This window comes from Glandiceps talaboti, chromosome 17, assembly GCF_964340395.1.
Source record: "Glandiceps talaboti chromosome 17, keGlaTala1.1, whole genome shotgun sequence".
Lineage (NCBI taxonomy): Eukaryota > Metazoa > Hemichordata > Enteropneusta > Spengelidae > Glandiceps > Glandiceps talaboti.
In genome coordinates, this window is record NC_135565.1 from 7,954,862 (window position 1) to 7,973,936 (window position 19,075).

At 38.1% G+C, this 19,075-nt stretch overlaps 2 protein-coding genes across 2 annotated transcripts; one reads left to right on the plus strand and one right to left on the minus strand.

Annotated features, from left to right (window-relative positions):
* Positions 1-1,314: 1,314 nt before the first annotated feature.
* LOC144447936 (proline-rich transmembrane protein 1-like) lies at positions 1,315-6,356 on the minus strand. Its single transcript, XM_078138039.1, has 4 exons — positions 6,247-6,356; positions 4,435-4,568; positions 2,886-3,023; positions 1,315-1,727 (listed from the first exon to the last, which is right to left on the minus strand). The coding sequence occupies exons 1-4, from the start codon at positions 6,263-6,265 to the stop codon at positions 1,500-1,502; spliced, it is 519 nt and encodes a 172-aa protein (XP_077994165.1). The 5' UTR covers positions 6,266-6,356; the 3' UTR covers positions 1,315-1,499.
* A 6,130-nt stretch (positions 6,357-12,486) lies between these two features.
* Positions 12,487-17,613, plus strand: LOC144448658 (actin-1-like). The gene is made up of 5 exons (XM_078138936.1): positions 12,487-12,639; positions 14,211-14,450; positions 14,789-15,035; positions 15,309-15,500; positions 16,586-17,613. Exons 1-5 carry the CDS (start codon positions 12,514-12,516, stop codon positions 16,909-16,911), a joined length of 1,131 nt encoding a protein of 376 aa, XP_077995062.1. The 5' UTR covers positions 12,487-12,513; the 3' UTR covers positions 16,912-17,613.
* Positions 17,614-19,075: the final 1,462 nt, after the last annotated feature.

The following is a 19,075-nucleotide window of genomic DNA, read 5'->3' on the forward strand; positions in this document are numbered from 1 at the left end:
CTAGAAAGAAGAATACAGTAGGTATTACTAAAAACTGAACTAGACTAAACTAAACTAGACTGAAAGCATGCAGTTGTATTAATTATATCAGACTTGACTACACCAGTGGAGTTGATTCTGTATGCCTTAATTAACCAAACTAGACTGTGCTGGTTTAGAATAAAATTAAAATAAACTACGCTAGACTAGACTTAGACTAGACTAGACTAGCCAAGACCAGACCAGACTAGACTAGACTTAGACTAGACTAGACTAGCCAAGACCAGACCAGACCAGACTAGACTAGCCAAGACCAGACTAGACTAGACTGGCCAAGACCAGACCAGACTAGACTAGACTAGACTAGACTAGACTAGCCAAGACCACACCAGACCAGACTAGACTAGACTAGACTAGCCAAGATCAGACCAGACCAGACTAGACTAGACTAGACTAGACAAGACCAGACCTGACCAGACCAGACTAGACTAGACTAGCCAAGACCAGACCAGACTAGACTACCGGTAGACTAGCCAAGACCATACCAGACCAGATCAGACCAGACCAGAACAAACTAGACTAGCCAAGATCAGACCAGACCAGACTAGACTGGCCAAGACCAGACAAGACTAGATTATAGATGCCTTGACTAGATTAGATTTCACTAGACTAGACTAGACTAGATTAGATTATCTGTCCTCACAACTACAAATTATGGTACATCACCACAAAACTAAACTTAACTAGCTATAGACTACACAAGATGATATTTATAGAGTAAGGTCTCATGCTTCATCCACCAACTATTCTGACCAAGTTTACTTCTCCATATTGTTTCTTTTTCATCTTACCTATAAGGTCAAAGGTCAGCAGCAGACTATAATGAGGTAAAGGGTCAACAGCAAGACTACATAAGATTGGATTTACCTTGCTTGAATTAATTCTAAATTATGTAGATGAACAAAACAATACAAATTTAATACACTGGGATGGAATTTATATCCCACGTATTTTACAAAAATAAACTGTGCAATGTTAAGCGTAATAACTATATAAATAATACTGTATATTTCTAGAAAATATAATGTATCAAATCTAAGTACATCTGTAATCATGATATTTTTTAAATATTTTTTTTCCTAACATTTCTTCCTAGTTATAAAGAAAGCTTGAAAAGAAAAGATGTTATTATAGCCTATGAAAAAAACAGGTACGCAGGTAGTAGGTGTTTTTTTTCGTTATGAGTTGAGGGGAGCTATACCTTATAAACAGTTTATAAATACTGAAATTTTGCAGTACTTTCTTGAAAGTTTATATTTTAAGTGATGGATTTTTGGTCAGAAAAAAATTTATTTAGGTAACAGAAGTCTTGAATTAGTGCTTTGATAGAGAGGTTGAGGTTTTTATGTTAGATTCTGTCAAAAACAGTCCTCATTTTCACAAACAATCAATATTACTGGGTCCATCTAGAAACGAATAAAGTCTTCCAAATCATACTCAATTACATATTATTACGTTTTCTAAGCACCATTCGGGATCCATATCTGCTCAGTGACAGTAACATAAGCTGGTGATCCTCCAGTTGTTTTAAACAACCAAATTTGCTGTGCCACGCCAACAATTACAACAATAACGAGTATAACATATGCACATATACCCAATCCTAGACCAATCAGAGAGAAGAATCTTGCAGAGCTTGATGACTGTCTGGCAGCCTCCATGTTTCCTTGCCAAGCTCTCTTATGAACCTGAAATACAATTTAAAGATGGTTTACTCAATGTTGACACATTTACTTTTGTGCCGCATACTAGATATTTAGCTAAGATATGTTTTTACATTTACTTTTGTGCCGCATACTAGATATTTAGCTAAGATATGTTTTTACATGTGATTCAACAGTCTTATTTACATAGGGCTCAATTAGTTAAGTTATGTTTTAATAGTGTAACGCAATCTTAGAAGTCAATTAGTTAAGTTAGGTATTAATAGTGTAACTCAATAATAGAAGTCAATTTGTTAAGTTAGGTTTTAATAGTGTAACTTAATAGGCTTATCGATTATTCCTCTTTCTCCTAACTTGTTCTTAGTTTGTCTACACACAAATACCCCTAGGGAGAAAGAGGATTAACTCTGAAGCATTTTTTCAAAATGCATTAATTTTCCTTGTGTAGCGACAAGTGAATATCTATCAAACAATTATGATAATCATTCATGTTATTAATTGAGGGAATATAAAAATTAATCTACCAAACTTAAAGCTGCAATAGCTGCAACTCAAACATTTTTTTAAAACTATTCTGTTAAATATAATGACTTAATCATAAGATGGTACACATTGAATAGTATTGAATCACTTGTGAGTAAACATATTTGTGTAGCAGAACACATAGTATGGAGCAATAATATCCAATCGATTTGATTTTTATGTTTGCGTCAAAAAACAGCACTCAACTACAATCACGTAATCAGCCTGTTACTGTAGAACTGACCTCTAACAGGGAACTTGCAAACTCGCCATGTTGAATGTTGCATCATGGGAAATGTGATAATAAATATTAATCAAATAGTATTGTAAACGATAATGTTCTATTGTTTTTAACCACAAATAATCAATTCATATTTATTCTGACCATTGTGGGAGGTTTATTTTATCGGTAGCTCCAGATTAGGTATTATGATAACCACAGAAAATCCCATGGTCCTTTGCATCTGAGCATGCTCAGTCTGGATTGCAAGTTCCCTATTAACATGTACAGTATCTAATTATAGGTATTTAAAAAATTTCAGTGGATTATTGTTGATTTTCTGATCAACGAAATAATACTCAAGTTACAACTAGTGTAGTTTGAATACTCTATCAATAATATAATTATCCAATTATTATCCAAAAATAATTTGTACTTACATCTCTGGCCTTCAATATAGCAAAGATACCAAGAGGCCAAAAACAACAAATGGTAACAAATATAGCCAGACCCATGTAGTCATTTGGAATTGGCTCTGCTACTCTGACAATACTGTGATTGGGTGGTGCCATGGTAACCTGAAATTTAAGTTATGAGGATCGATGGTCATAAAACCATACTAGGGATTCCCAATTATTAATAATACTATAGTTATCTCAACAGGAATATCCCTCATTTTGCCATGTACAGGCCAAATTATTGTCTTTGAACAAAAAATTCTTGCCTGCATTGCTGGTTGTACAGTGTTTGAAAGAAATATGAGTCAAACTCTTCCAAATCAACATTATTTTTCCAAATCTTTCATAAATTATGCATGAGGAAGTGTAATTATTCCCCAACATTTGTCTTCATTGAGCTGGAAAATACCCATAACATAGAGCAAGTTGCTAGACTCAGAGTGACAAGGCCCCTTAGGTCACTCCTGTTTTGGTTGATTGAATGAATGAAAAAACATACATTTGGGAATGATATTGAATTGTCAAGCCAGAACTTTCTGGGATAGTGTGGGAAAGATAGATAAGTTTCCAGGATAGTATGGGAATGATTGCCAAGTTTCTAGTATAGTGTGGGGAAAGACAGCCAAGTTTCTGGGATAGTGTGGGAATGATAACCATGCAAGTGTCTGAAATAGTGTGGAAATGATAGCCAGGTTTCTGGGATAGTGTGGGAATGATAGCCAGGTTTCTGGGATAGTGTGGGAATGATCGCCAAGTTTCTGTGATGATAGCCAAGTTTCTGGAATAGTCTGGGAATGATAGCCAAGTTTCTGGAATAGTCTGGGAATGATAGCCAAGTTTCTGTGATAGTATGGGAATGATAGCCAAGTTTCTGTGATAGTATGGGAATGACAGCCAAGATTCTGTGATAGTATGGGAATGACAGCCAAGATTCTGTGATAGTATGGGAATGATCGCCAAGTTTCTAGGATAGTATGGGAATGATCGCCAAGTTTCTGGAATAGTCTGGGAATGATAGCCAAGTTTCTGTGATAGTATGGGAATGATAGCCAAGTTTCTGTGATAGTATGGGAATGACAGCCAAGATTCTGTGATAGTATGGGAATGACAGCCAAGATTCTGTGATAGTATGGGAATGATAGCCAAGTTTCTGTGATAGTATGGGAATGACAGCCAAGATTCTGTGATAGTATGGGAATGACAGCCAAGATTCTGTGATAGTATGGGAATGATAGCCAAGTTTCTGGAATAGTATGGGAATGACAGCCAAGATTCTGTGATAGTATGGGAATGATAGCCAAGTTTCTAGGATAGTATGGGAATGATCGCCAAGTTTCTGGGATAGTATGGGAATGATAGCCAAGTTTCTGTGATAGTATGGGAATGATAGCCAAGTTTCTGTGATAGTATGGGAATGACAGCCAAGTTTCTGTGATAGTATGGGAATGACAGCCAAGTTTCTAGGATAGTGCGGGAATGAAGATTATGTGTTAACCTTTCAGTTTCCCCTCAACTGTGTATAGCAACTTACAAGTGGTACGGTAGCTCCAACTGGAATGGCAGTTGAGGGTTCATCATGGTATTGTCTGTGAGCCACTTCATTTGGCTGACAGGGTGCAGAGGGCATGATAGGAGCATCCTCTCTCAACCTCTTGTATGTTAGACCTGAAAAAAATACAGACAAACTTAAACCATATTGATATGTATTGAACTAAAAAAGGCAGTTGATGTAGTGCATGCTTCTACTAACAGTGACCTTTACTGGGGGGAGGGGGGGGCACAACATAATATTATGGTTACTATGGTAATCATATTAGTCATTACTGGTGATGTCAGTGGATTCATTAATCACAACCACCCATGAATACATGTAAGTAACATGACATTTTGATTCACTCTGACATAAAGGCTCTTTTTTCAATCTGACTAATTTTGGTTGCCATAGTAATAAAGTAAGTTAAGTGTAAACACAGTACTCAATCAGCTTTTGTTGGAGGAGGTATGGCTATAGTAAACACACAATGTAATGATTTTAATATATTTAAGTGGCCATATAGATGAGGATTTTGTATTTATTTTGGATTTTTAATTCATAGAACAATTGTATCATAGCTTCCTACTTGAAAAATAAATGTGAAACAACATTGACAAAGTCTGTGTTTGTAACTCAATACATTGCAAAGTGCTAAAAAGATGTGTAAAAAGTTTGCTATTGTACATACAATAACAAACATTTTACACATTTATTATGCTTTTGCAATTTATTGAGCTACAAACAAGGATTTGACATATTATTTCACATTGATTTTTTGAAGTAGGAAGCCATGATAAAATTGTTTTGCAAATTAAAAATCCAAAATCCACATCATATGACCACTTTAAGTACAGTGTGTGGGTTTACCTTGCATGTTTCACTTCCAATCTAAACCAACCACGGTCTGCTAAAATGTTGAATAGTGATAGACTCTTAATTACATCGTGTGATGTATTTGGAGATTGCATGAAGACGACAGACAAATCAAAAACCCATTCAATCACAAGAGTAAAGATGTATATACTTTGAAACGTTTTTATGTTTCCTGTGTGAATAAGCAACCCCCCCCCCCACCCCACCCTGTCACAAGAACGGTCACAGGTGTCCTATAAAGCTTTAAGAATACCATACAATTAGCAGAATAGCATAGAGAAAAGTCAAAACCCAAGAATCCTGAGATGAGGGACTGTTGCGATGCATGTGTGTGTGTGTGGTGGAGGGTATGTCATTCTCATGTCTGAATAACCAAGTCATTCATCCATCCATCCATCCATTCATTCATTCATTCATTCATTCATTCACCCATCCATCCATTCATTCATTCATTCATTCTTTAAACCACGGTTGTATTAGGGAAGAATACATCCATGATTAATCGGAAAGAGGAATTATATTTGACACGTGCACGAAACTAGGCCAGTCGATTGGGGTCGAACGATGTCGACAACTTTGTTTTTATTCGTAACAAAGCACCAACCTCGTTCGCCGCTAATACTTTCACCTGAACAACGGTTGTCGTCAAACTTAAAAAATACATTACATTAGCATTTCTGTATTTATATATGCCGTATCTATATTTCAAAGAATTGTCATAGATTCGGCATAATGATCCAAATGGTTGATAAGAAAATCATCACGTACAAGGGCAAGATGGAGTGTGTGAATAGAAAGAAAGATGTTCAAATGCAACGCACGTCAAGACTCACTCGCGTTTGTTCCTCGCATCTTTCTAAGATGAGATGTTCGTGGTGAGCTCGGTCGAGTTCACTGTCAACCTGTGTGCACTGTATCATGTGTGTACATCCCTACCTGATCTCTCAGACTCCATTATGGCGAATACTGTTGACAACGGCGTACGCAAATCCAAATGTCAGAAACTGTGCACAAACCCGTTATATATATATGCCAGCAGAAGATTTCAACATCAGAGATAGTTCTGGTCACGTGACGTCCGTATTTTGATTCGTCAGCAATGCGAGTGGAAAGGTCGTCGTTTATTCATGTACAGACTTGTCTCAATCTGATTAAAACCTGGCTAGATAACTTTATTTACTAGTACCGCTATATCCTTCGTGATGTAACATTTTATTCCGGGGATCGCCGCCAATGGGATGTTGAGACATCTAACCGCTTTCACAACTTCAGATTTGGATTTTAATCAGATTGAGAAATGTCTGTAGTTGGTGATGAGTCAGTTTGTGGTTCTTCAAATTATTACTTAGAGCATATATCCTTCTTAACGGTATTACAGGTCCATACATGTGTAATATCTAAACAAGCTTTAAATACATATAATTCTTGTAAATCAAGTCGTTTTTTTCCATCGTCGTAAACAATAGCCTCTTTTACGGCACAGCCCAAGACACACCGCCACATATACCGCTGCTTCAGCAGTAATACATGTGTAAGTTCTGCTTGCCAGAATAGTTTTTTTTTCATTCTTTATTTAAATGACATTTAAAGCGTATTTTTTTAATAACAAAATGTAGTCTCTTGTGTGAAATTCTGATAACCTGGAAGCTCATCTTGGAGGACTACGAATAAATAAAAAAAAGTGAAGAACATTTTCCTAAACTAAAAAGTGAATTACAAACTCAAATCATTCGAAGATTTCTGAGACTGGTGCCTTGCCCATCTAAACTCATACTGCTAGGACCACAGGGCCGGGGATAGCAAATATGTGATTGATTGATTGATTGATTGATTGATTGATTGATTGATTGATTGATTGATTGATTGATTGATTGATTGATTGATTGATTGATTGATCGATTGATTGATCAATCGATTGAATGATTGATTGATTGATTGATTGATTGATCAATCGATTGATTGATCAATCGATTGAATGATCAATCGATTGAATGATCAATTAATTGTTTGTTTGCTTAATCGATCGATCGATTGAATGATTAATGGTTGTGGTGATATAAAACTTTATTTTCTTTCTCTGTCTTCTTTTCTCTCTTCCAGCTACTAGTATATATAATCATGGAAGTATATGTTATACTTCCATGATATAATTCACTCTTTATTGACCAAATAAAGACACTTTTCCATTCTTCTACTCTTATCTAAATTAAAATACCACTAATCTTATCATTATCAGGGGGTCGGTTACACAAACACTTTGCTTTATCTCTTATCTTCTGGGAGATTATCACACCAAATAAACACTCAGCCATGCACAAACTAGTCTCAATATTTGTCTTTTTATTTAGTTTTTCATTTATTACGCTTTGTCACAGGCAAGTCAAAACCACACAACAATACAAAATACAGTAACATGTACAATAGACTACACAAGGAACCTTGCACATCCTAGCACTAACATGTGCACATCCTAGTGCTAGGAAGAAGAGCACAGCAATGTACCTGCAGCTGTGTGTCTCACAGCCCAGATACAAGGTATATATTTTCACAGCCCTGGTACATGGTTGTGAAAAATATGCATGTTGCCTGGATGTGAAATACCGCCTCTGTGCCAGGACTGTTTTGCACATCCTAGTACCATAGCTGTGTACTGCACACCTAGCACACATTTTTGCACATACATATGTAAACAGCTATGGTGGAATAATACCCTGTAGCAACTCTTTTGTTTATATCTGACTAGCATTGTTCACATAGCTGTTACAAGGCAGTGGGAAATATCTAAGTTACAGCTATGCTAACATAGCTGGTACATGGCTATGGGGAAAAAGCTCTTGTACATGGATGTTGTAAAAATGTATGTTGCATAGCCATTTCTTACATCCATGTTATATTGATGTTTGCATATATATCTGTTACAGCTGGTAAAAACTTAGAAGCTGTGCTCTTCTTCCTAGCACTAGGACCGGACATGGCTAGAATGTACAAGGTTCCCTGTATATAATACTAAAGAATTTTACGAAGGTTCCTCCCTTTTTTGTAGCTGGGGGGGGGGGGGGTCTGTATTGATCACTTCACATACAAACTAAAAAAACCAGCTTTTACATGTAACAGCTTTCACAGCATATCAGTCAAACCATACTTTATTCAGCGTGTACTGAATAACAAATTAACCAATTAGCCTGCTAACAAAGCTATAAATGTTACAAATGTAAGTATGTGCAAATTACAGCGGGATATGGTGTTCCATAAAAAGTGGTAGTTCGAAGGGGACACTCTTAAATTCGTTCCTTGCCTGAATAAGCTGAGGTGTAGAGAGTGAATGGGAGGATGTACATTCTAGCCTCGGATGGTGGTTATTTCGTGGGCACAAAACAATTACAACAATTAATTAATTCTAATTCTTATATAGTCGTTTTGTAAGATTTCATTCCGTATAAATGACTGATAGACTGGTTGACTGCTTGGCTGGTTGGTTGTAACCGTTGTTGTAGGCTTGATTGCTCGACTAGCTAGCTGACTGGCTGGTTTTCTAGTTGGCTATAGTTACAGTTGTTTGCTTGGCCAGCTGGCAGCTGGTTGCAGTGGTTGCTTGGCTAAATGGCTGGTTACTTGCTTGCGGCTAGCTGGCTGGCTATTTGTTTGTTGGCTTGGTTTGATGGTTGGTTGGTTACTTACTTAGTTAGCTGTTTGTTTGTTTGTTTGTTTGTTTGTTTGTTTGTTTGTATAGCTGGTTTGTTACTTGGTTGGGGAGAAGCATATATGGATGGAGGGCTGAGTTCACTGACTCACTGACTCACTCATTCATTCATTAATTCCATTCATTCATTCATTCATTCATTCATTCACAAACACGCCCGCTATTGATTTAGATCAATCATTGAATAAATCAATCATTCATTCATCACACACACGCACGCACATATACACGCACACACATACATACATACATACATACATACATACATACATACATACACACACACACGCACGCATGCACTCGCGCACACACACACACACACACACACACGCACGCACGCACGCACGCACGTATACACGCACACATACATACACACACATACACACACACACACACACACACACACACACACGGCGCGCAAACACGGTTGAGGTTTCTTCCCATCACCCCCAAAACAACGTTCCCATTGAGGAAAGTATCGGAAATAGTGAAGACTGTGACCCGTAGTCAGAGTTATTTATTTGAAATTCCTTTTGACTTTTGTTGTAACAGTACGACAGTTTTCATTGGTTTATAAATACAACTAAACAACCCGTACGTTGAACTTTGAGTAAATGACCCGTACATTCCTAGGCCATTCTCCAAGGTTAGATTTACAACACTGCTGATTAATTACCTATACGTTCGTCTAAGGCTGTGGTCAGAATTTTCGGGGGAGGGGCATGAGGAGAAACTATTCTGGTCAAATTTTTTTCTCAGGCCCCCTTCCCGTTCAAAAATTTCACCCTCCACCCCGAAATGGACCCAATAATTTTTTGTGGCCCCTACATAATATGTAATAATATTGTACCCCACCACCACCACCACCACTTCCTACATTCAAGAGATGTACAATTGCATGGTACACTGGCCTAAAATAAGTGACAATCGACAGCGTCCATATATAACCATGAGATTTCTTTACAAATAGATGTGGGCTTTGCAAAAAGAGGACTCACACTGCGATAACCTGTACTTGGAGATACTTGGCCTGCAGTGTTTTCTCTTTTCAATCTTGATTTAGACAGAAACAGTGGCTAGCATACCACATGATAGCTATGTGAGTGTGGCAGGGAGTGCCCCCCCCCCTCCCATGGTGAGCACTGTTTTGAAAATAAGGACATACAGGAAAGAGACAGTCAGACAGAAGGGAAGAGAGATTAAGGCAGACACAAACACATTCTCATGGCAGTTACCCATCTCATCACTGAATATAGGCTATGGAACTTATCGCGGTGAAGCCACAAGAATTATTGTTTTGTAAACAATCATTCCTGAGGTTTAATTTGGTCAAATCATGAGCAACACGAGTCATGCCTACCTCCTTCTCAGACCATCAAATTTTCATGGCCTCCCTTCAAACCCCAATTTTTTTTCATGCCCTTCCTCATTTTCTACCTCGCCCCTCCCCCCCCGTAAATTCTGACCACAGCCTAAATATCAAACCCGCTCGTCGGAGATAAGGTCGCAGTATTCACTAATAATAATATGATTACATGTCAGCGATGAGAGCATCGTAGACATATCCAAAGCTATCACTTAGCCAATAGTACGATGAACCCCACCCCACCCATCCCCTCTCCCACCATCGTCATATTAAAAGTCAAGGGCCTTTTCTCAACAATGTTGTCTACCTAGTACTACTACGTACATTCCACGGGTTAATTCTATTCGATCGCACAAGAATAAACTGCAGTGAAACATCGCGGTGGTATTCAGCACACTCCCAGCGCTAGTTTCTCTATGCATGGATGTATTAGTCACTAATACATCCATGCTCTATGCAAACTTTTGAAAACACCGCTTCAACACCATTCAATTGTGTGCCCTAATAAGTAAACGACCCGCACAATAAATTTGATTTGTTTATTGAACATGTCGCGTCGAGCGTATACCATTTAAGGAATGAATCGAACAATCAACACTGGTGTGGTGTGGCGTGGTGTGGTGTGGCTGACTAGCTAACTCCGTGATGTGTCATCGCTCGTACGGCGTTGAGTCCAGGGTCACACCAGCCTGAGGGTTTGGGGAACGATAGATCTGACGGGAAAAATTGTCTAGTTGCAGAACATTCGATCTAAATGTGACAAATTCTAACCACACTCATAGTCATGACACTGCAGCTGGTGAATTGCTCACGACAAGGTTATTTTGAAATAATTACATCAGACCAAATAAATACTAGTATGTATTTTGTTTTCATTTAAAAATAATACACAGCAATTCAGTGCATAATATTATACTAATGTGAATCTAATGTGCACATCTTGTGCGCTGTATTTATTCATATTTTGGGTTGACTCGACCATGGTGGTAGCCTAGATACCTCCATGATTCGACTGGCCTTGTTCACGGTGCATCGTGCTCCAAACTCAGTGCAGCTGGCAGGCTGTGAATGGAGTTAGTCACGTGATACCCCGCATTGTCCAACCGTAAGGACACGCTTTTCATGGGACCTCGCTATTGTGTAATTATTGTTGTTATTTATTTTGTAGCACTTTGTTTGTTCATTTCATCTTACATATAGTAGGGGTTGTGATTACCAGGGTTTGGAGTACTGATTTAAGCAATGCACAGATGTTGCGTTTTCGGTAGTTACATTTAGGACCAGCATACAGGTGGTTGAAATGCCGAACGGATTTGTAGTCTGACGATGGGACTTACAACAATGAGGGTGACCATGCTGTGGTTCCCATATGCAGAACCTAACCACCCCTATCGTCTGAGTGGAACACGCCTGTCGTGGATCTTCACAACTCCATATATGGTCAAAATTTCGCTTTCCGAAGCTGATATAACGCCCGGTTCAACCATAATTCACCCACTGCAGATCATTTTGTCATTACGAACAGGTAAGTGCGAATATTCCGCCGTCAAAAATATATTTCTTCCTGAAAGAAAACAGTGTTTTCTACGTAGAACTATTCACATATTGTCAATGTCAGAGTCTGTGCACGTTAGCTGTACGTCGGTTTAACCATTACTTGATACAGGTAGTCTAGCTATTTCTGTATGAGCCACACCCATGGTGTAATTATCATTGCATTTCTCTATATTCGTATCGAACTGTACACCGTACTTGCAAAACAAATGAAAGCCTGCAAAGGAAAGGTCAACTAACGCTAAATTGCATTAAATTCAACGCATAGCAGTTTCGCAAATCGAAGCAGTGAACGCACTGGGTTAAATACGGCGTCCGACACATGTCATGCTCAGACGTTAGACTCTCTCACAGTCCACGGACCATCGCATCACTGAAAGAGCTGTTCTGCATACACCGATATTGGTACACTAATAGCGATGCTCCCGACGGCTGGTGAGAGAGTTTATCTAGACGTCCGCCTTGCCGACTATTAAAATTTGTGTACATATACGAATTATATGTACTCTCATCACTCAGTAACTGTGACTAATGCATTATGCAATCTCTATTCCAGGTAATCATCCAAACATAACCAGTCAATATGTGTGACGACGAAGTTGCTGCTTTGGTAGTTGACAATGGCTCCGGTATGTGTAAAGCCGGGTTCGCTGGAGATGATGCTCCACGTGCTGTTTTCCCATCTATCGTTGGCAGACCACGTCATCAGGTAGGATGCTTTTTTAATTTTCTAACCCTTGCGTCTGTACATTATCACAGACAAGTATACGAATGCGACAAAAATACGAAGTCATTGGTCTTGTAATGTATATATATATATGTTCCTCCAAAGTTCAAACTGGCTTCTTTTGAAATACGTCCCTCGAATTCCTCGACAAGCAATGTTTGCGACTGCGCAGACCTTTTTTAACAAACACTGGGCGGGCGATCGAGTTCAGGTTGTTGGAAACGGTTTGCGATCCGTTGGATAGAATGTCCACGTCGCTGGCGCTATACTGCGCCAGCTCTAATAATAATAGTAGACGACACTCTCTATCACAGTACAGCGCAGCGACGTGGACATTTTAGCTAGCGGATCGCAAACCATTTTATCGTGAACTCGCCATTAGTCACTGAAAACGAAAGATAGCACTTTATTAATTCCTGTGAATTGCATGTACTTGTACTTAGATCGAGCCACCTTGATGCCTTTTGTTCGCTTTACTTTGCACTATTTTATATCATTTTACATGGGACCTTTCATATCGTTCAACCCCCACCCACCCTTAATTTCCGTTTCGCCTACTGATAGGGGTAAGAGATATGTGGGTCAGGCCATGTAATGCAAGTGGGTGATTCTTCCATGGTCGGGCGAATGGAAAAATGTTAAACACGCTAACCTTGCAGTAGATACGTCGTGCTTGTTTAAAAAGTCTTTGTTGTCATTGTTATGATTATAAACAATCTCGTAAATCAACAAAAACAACCTGTTTGATCAACAGTGTGCACATTTCCTTATATGGTAAGCGGGGGAACCAGTGAGGACAAAATGGTCAGTGCTTCACATGAGTGATCAAATGAAGCCATATAAGGAAACGGCTTGGCCCTTCAATCTGTTATTTGTTCTCATAGACATCCGTGATTGTGTAACGACATTACAGTGAATGCAGAATACCTTTGTCAATATGTTTACCACCACTTGACTTTATCCTTCCCATGGGCTCACAAAAGGAGCGGACTCGGATGACTACCTTCTTTAGCTTTTCAGAGGGTTGTCGCCCCAATCTGTCATTTCTTATTATAAATCAGTAACAGAGGCGATATCAATAGTTCAATGTAGAATAAAAAAATCGTCCATTTTTGTTTTCTTTGGGCCTCAGACCCCCACCCCTTCTACCTAAATTGGTCAAAGTCGAAAATTGCTTTAGACATCACAAACAATTCAAAGTTTCAAATCAGTATGTCGTGTATGAATACAAAACCAGCAAGAAGTGAGGGAAAAATACTTCTTTTTTTGGCACTTTACTTTATTTTAGTGCCATGCATGCATTTACTACAGCGAACATTCTCAATTGATGACATTTTTGTTTTAGAAATAGTTGTATTTAGGGGTACAAAACAGATCCATTAAAAGTAAAATCGTTTTAAATTTGTAGGATGAGAACAGAAATGGCTAGAAAAAAACCCACCCCATCCCAAAGTAAAAGACTGGAATTAACACAAGTTCAGCATGTTTAGGTAGAATTCGACCAGAGAATAAATTTCAATAAATTGTCCTCACGAACAAATGTATCTTTTCAGGGAGTAATGGTTGGTATGGGTCAGAAAGACAGCTATGTAGGTGATGAAGCACAGAGCAAGAGAGGTATTCTGACACTGAAATATCCAATTGAACACGGCATTGTCACCAACTGGGATGACATGGAGAAGATCTGGCATCACACTTTCTACAATGAATTGCGTGTAGCCCCAGAGGAACATCCAGTTCTGCTCACAGAGGCTCCACTCAACCCCAAGGCAAACAGAGAAAAGATGACACAGGTGAATGACCACTCCAACGGAACGAGACCCATTGTCATGCAAATTTTCAACCGTACCATCTTGAGTCTATTAGAACACAGGCATTGATTTTGAAGTACAAAGAAATATTCCCTAAATATTTAGAACATCTGACATTTTCTGTCCATAACTAGTTTTGTACAACTGAAATTGATAAAATAATTAGATTACTTTGGATGTTTTGAAAAATACATAAAATCGTTTGAAGTACCGTAAAATATGAAAGGCCAACTTGTAAAATGGGCATGTATTCACTTTTGAAGCCAAACGAATGACCTTTCTCTAAACATGCTGAATGACCTTTCTGAACTTCTTTACAGATTATGTTTGAAACATTTAACACACCTGCCATGTATGTAGCCATCCAGGCTGTGCTGTCTCTGTATGCATCTGGTCGTACAACCGGTATTGTCATGGATACTGGTGATGGTGTAACACATACTGTACCAATCTATGAAGGTTATGCACTGCCCCATGCCATTCTTCGTCTTGACTTGGCTGGACGTGATCTGACTGACTACCTCATGAAGATTCTGACAGAGAGAGGGTACTCATTCACAACTACAGGTGAGTTATGGTTTTTACCTTACAAACAAACAAACGCCGGCCACTGTCAAAAATGCAAAATAAATAAGACAAGGCAATATGTATGTGTTTAAATGTGTATGTACTTAATTAAGTGTCTGTATTCTGTATTTTGGACGAAAAGTCATTGCAGAACAAGTAAACCATTGCTTAGTCTGATGCCTGTAGTTTTTGCCTCCTGGCAATGCTGTTAATTTTTACCAGAGATACCATACAACTGAAAATAAGTTTTTCATTTTTTTTGTCTCTATACAGCTGAAAGGGAAATCGTTCGTGACATCAAGGAAAAGCTGTGTTATACTGCACTAGACTTCGAACAAGAAATGCAGACAGCTGCTTCAAGTTCATCTCTAGAAAAGAGCTACGAGTTGCCCGATGGTCAAGTTATCACTATTGGAAATGAAAGGTTCCGTTGTCCAGAGGCTATGTTCCAGCCTGCTTTCCTTGGTAAGTTGCACTGTCTATATTATGGAATAAGTTATCATGAAAGTGGGCTTATTGATAACTGTATTTATTTTGGATTTTTAATTGAGATCTCTGCTACGTTTTTTCTACTTGAAAAGTTATGTGAAACAAAATATATCAAGTCCTTGTAAGTAATTTGATAAATTGCAAAAAAAAAATTGAACATGGAAAATATTCATTATTGTACGTACAATAACAAACTTCTTCACACGTTTTGCAATTTATGGAGTGAAAACCTGGGCGTGGTATGTTTTCCACATTATTTTTTCAAGTGGAAAAATACTGTGGTTTATCAATTAAAAATCAAAAATAAATACTTGGTTATCATCCGTATGGTATCTTTAACAGGATGCCATGCTCAAGAACGGATTAGAAATGAAATCACAGGGGCCAGCAAAGTGCTGCACATTACATGAAATTATAATGCAAAATTAATTGAACAAACATCTTTGGTAGTAGTAGTCACTGTGGAAGGCTGGAAGGTCAGCCTTGTTGGTGATCTGGGGAAGAGAACACGTGCCATGCATGGTCGATCATCCAATCTGTGTTGCAGAGGATTAATAGAGCAGTTGAGATGTGCAAGTGACTGAATAGCGTTAGTCGTTAAAACTGCACTACTTAGCTGTTAATGAAACATTAATGTTTGACAAGACAACTAATAATATAGTGACTGAAAATTGTTAAAATATCAATAATTAAAATATTTCCGTTTTATCCATAAGAAGCATAATGAAAGGTTGAAACTGTGATTGCATTGGGACGCTGATTTTAGACTGAGCCCAAACACCAATTTCATTAGAATTGATTACATCAATACAGCTGCACAAATACGTGACCCACAGGTGATTCATCACTGTTCAGGGTGCACGATATCTTGAGCAAGTCGTTATCTCGCTTAATCGTTTCAAGAAACTTGCCAGTTGCATCGAGTACAACTTCCATATGTATATGACTTCTCAAAGTTGTTACTTGTTAAAAACATCTGTGCATCGTTAGCAAATTTAAAATCGCAATATTTTCAAGTTTCGACTTCAGAAACTTATTCTTTTTCTACTTTTGTTTGTCAGGTATGGAATCAGCTGGTATCCACGAGACCACATACAACAGTATCATGAAGTGTGATATTGATATCCGTAAGGACCTGTATGCCAACACTGTACTCTCCGGCGGTACAAGTATGTACCCAGGTATTGCCGACAGAATGCAAAAAGAAATCACCGCTCTGGCGCCCCCAACGATGAAGATCAAAATCATCGCACCACCAGAACGTAAATACTCTGTATGGATCGGTGGCTCCATCTTGGCTTCACTGTCAACCTTCCAACAGATGTGGATCAGCAAACAAGAGTACGACGAATCCGGTCCATCAATCGTTCACCGCAAGTGCTTCTAAATATAAATCTGCTTGACTGTTAATATACAGAGACATTAAAACAGAGTAAAATCAAAACTAACATTGAAACTGCTATATATCGTAATATACCAGACTCAACTTCTTAACGGTGTCGTCAAAAATAAAGAGCGGGAATAAGTTGATGTTGATAAGGAGTCATCTTGTCAATCAAGTGAAACATTGCGCATCTAAAAGTACTTATTTAGATGACTATTGTGTACTCTAGCTGGAGGCACGACATGCAAGTTTTGTCGTTTGCAGCACACACTTCAAATACTCTATACTTCAAGCGCGCATGAGAGATCACGTGTCACTGATATTTCTTAGGTGGAAAAAGATCGAACTTGTACCTCTCAACAAACCAAGATAACTATCAGCACTCTATAAACATCAAGACATTTGCTATTTGTGGGCATTCACACTAGCAACATCAATAATCAAAAGGCGACCTAATTCTTTTCAAGTTTCATTTTGTAAAATTAGTGATATTTACAGCTTTTGTACACGCGCACTGCATTGGAGGAGCATACAGTGCTCAAGCTTGCCTCTACCTTTTACAATATAATCAGTCACGTGACACGACATAGCGAGCTATTCTAAACTTGAATTGAGCAAGTGTCGAAGGGGGAATATGTTTTGGTACTTTCTATAGAGATGTAAGAAATACACAAAATATTAAAGAAATAAAAAAATTGTATAGGATTCCAGGTTTTGACTGTTTTTGTCTTATTTTTAAGAATGACCAGCAACTTTGCCAGTCGGTCTAGAAATGTCACGTGGTACGACTTCACAGACCATCCATCATATCCATCCATTGAATTGTCATCAAGCTAGGAGGTTGCGCTAGAGCAATACCCTCTAACTGAATATATTGATGATCGGGTTGTAAAGTTCAAAGTCGTCCTTATTTCTAATCGCAAAAGAAATGTTTGCAGTAACATGTCGATGTGACCAGCACCTTCTCTTCCAAGCTGTCTGTATATATCGTTCTTTTCAATTTCATCTTCTATATATATGTCCCAATACCAACGCTGGATCTCCCTATCAATGGACTGTACAATGGTGAGCCACTCCGTTCAGTTCAGGGCCCATCCCCATATATACCAGTTATGCTTTGAAGATCCGAGTGATACAGATTTTGGATAAACATGTGTAATGTGCCACGTGAGAGCCAGTGTGGGGATGGGGTACTCAGGGGTATTGCAGTGTTTGCTGCTTGCAGTGTTTGCTGCACTTTCTCTCCTAGCGACACTCTTGCAATTACGACCACAGAAAACACTGCAAACGCTCGTGTAGATACCCAAAACGCCACACTTGCACTTGTGCCACATCACGGGATCCTGTACATGACTATAATTGTATATTTGTACTATAATATGGGCAAATGTAAAATCAAACACGTTTCTTAACTGGTCAATAAAACATGAATGATATTTAGTTAAAAACGTTGTCATTTGATATTATATTTTAAAACAAGCAGAGGACATGCTGCCGCAATGGTATGATGGCATTGTTGTTGGGATCGATCTTGTTGTCTACGTCCAGCTGAGAGGGAAATTCTTAAGAACGCTATATTGTACATGTTATATACTGCACTACACTTTGAAAAAAAGCATACTTAAAACTGAACTTAATTAGCTGTAACGTTAACTAGAGTATACCCAACAATATATTCACTGAAAATTACTAAACTACAAATAGTTAAACATCATACATTTTAATTACAGGCCATAATTTATTCAGTACCAGGTTAAAATCGTTGTTGCGTTGGGAGCACTGATTTTTTTGGGGACGGACCCAAAATCAATTGCATAGGATTTTATTGAACAATATATGTACAGTACTGTTACAAAATACATTAACCCACAACGTAATTCAATACTATTCTTTTGTACCCATGTGACTTGCCGATGAATAAGACATGAGTAAATTTATAGTTCCGAAATAAAGTAAATTTGACACAAGCAGTTTTTAAAACGATTGTGACGTTTCAATCTGACGACTATGAAATTTGATCACACAACAGTTTTACATTTTCATGATCGAGCGGAATAATAAATTGATGGTGTTTGAATTAGTAGTAGTTGTAGTCCCTATTCACGATATACCATTGTCTGATGTTTTATATATATATATATATATATATATATAACTATTACGCTCT

Bases quoted from the DNA above. Each gene is read 5' to 3' on its own strand.
- LOC144448658 (XM_078138936.1), top strand. From the start codon at position 12,514: ATGTGTGACGACGAAGTTGCTGCTTTGGTAGTTGACAATGGCTCCGGT. The intron at 14,451-14,788 runs GTGAATGACCAC...ACTTCTTTACAG, and splicing joins ACAGAGAAAAGATGACACAG to ATTATGTTTGAAACATTTAA. The intron at 15,501-16,585 runs GTAAGTTGCACT...TTTGTTTGTCAG, and splicing joins GTTCCAGCCTGCTTTCCTTG to GTATGGAATCAGCTGGTATC.
- LOC144447936 (XM_078138039.1), bottom strand. The intron at 3,024-4,434 runs GTAAGTTGCTAT...CTTAAATTTCAG, and splicing joins TTGGAGCTACCGTACCACTT to GTTACCATGGCACCACCCAA. The intron at 1,728-2,885 runs GTAAGTACAAAT...ATTGTATTTCAG, and splicing joins CTATATTGAAGGCCAGAGAT to GTTCATAAGAGAGCTTGGCA.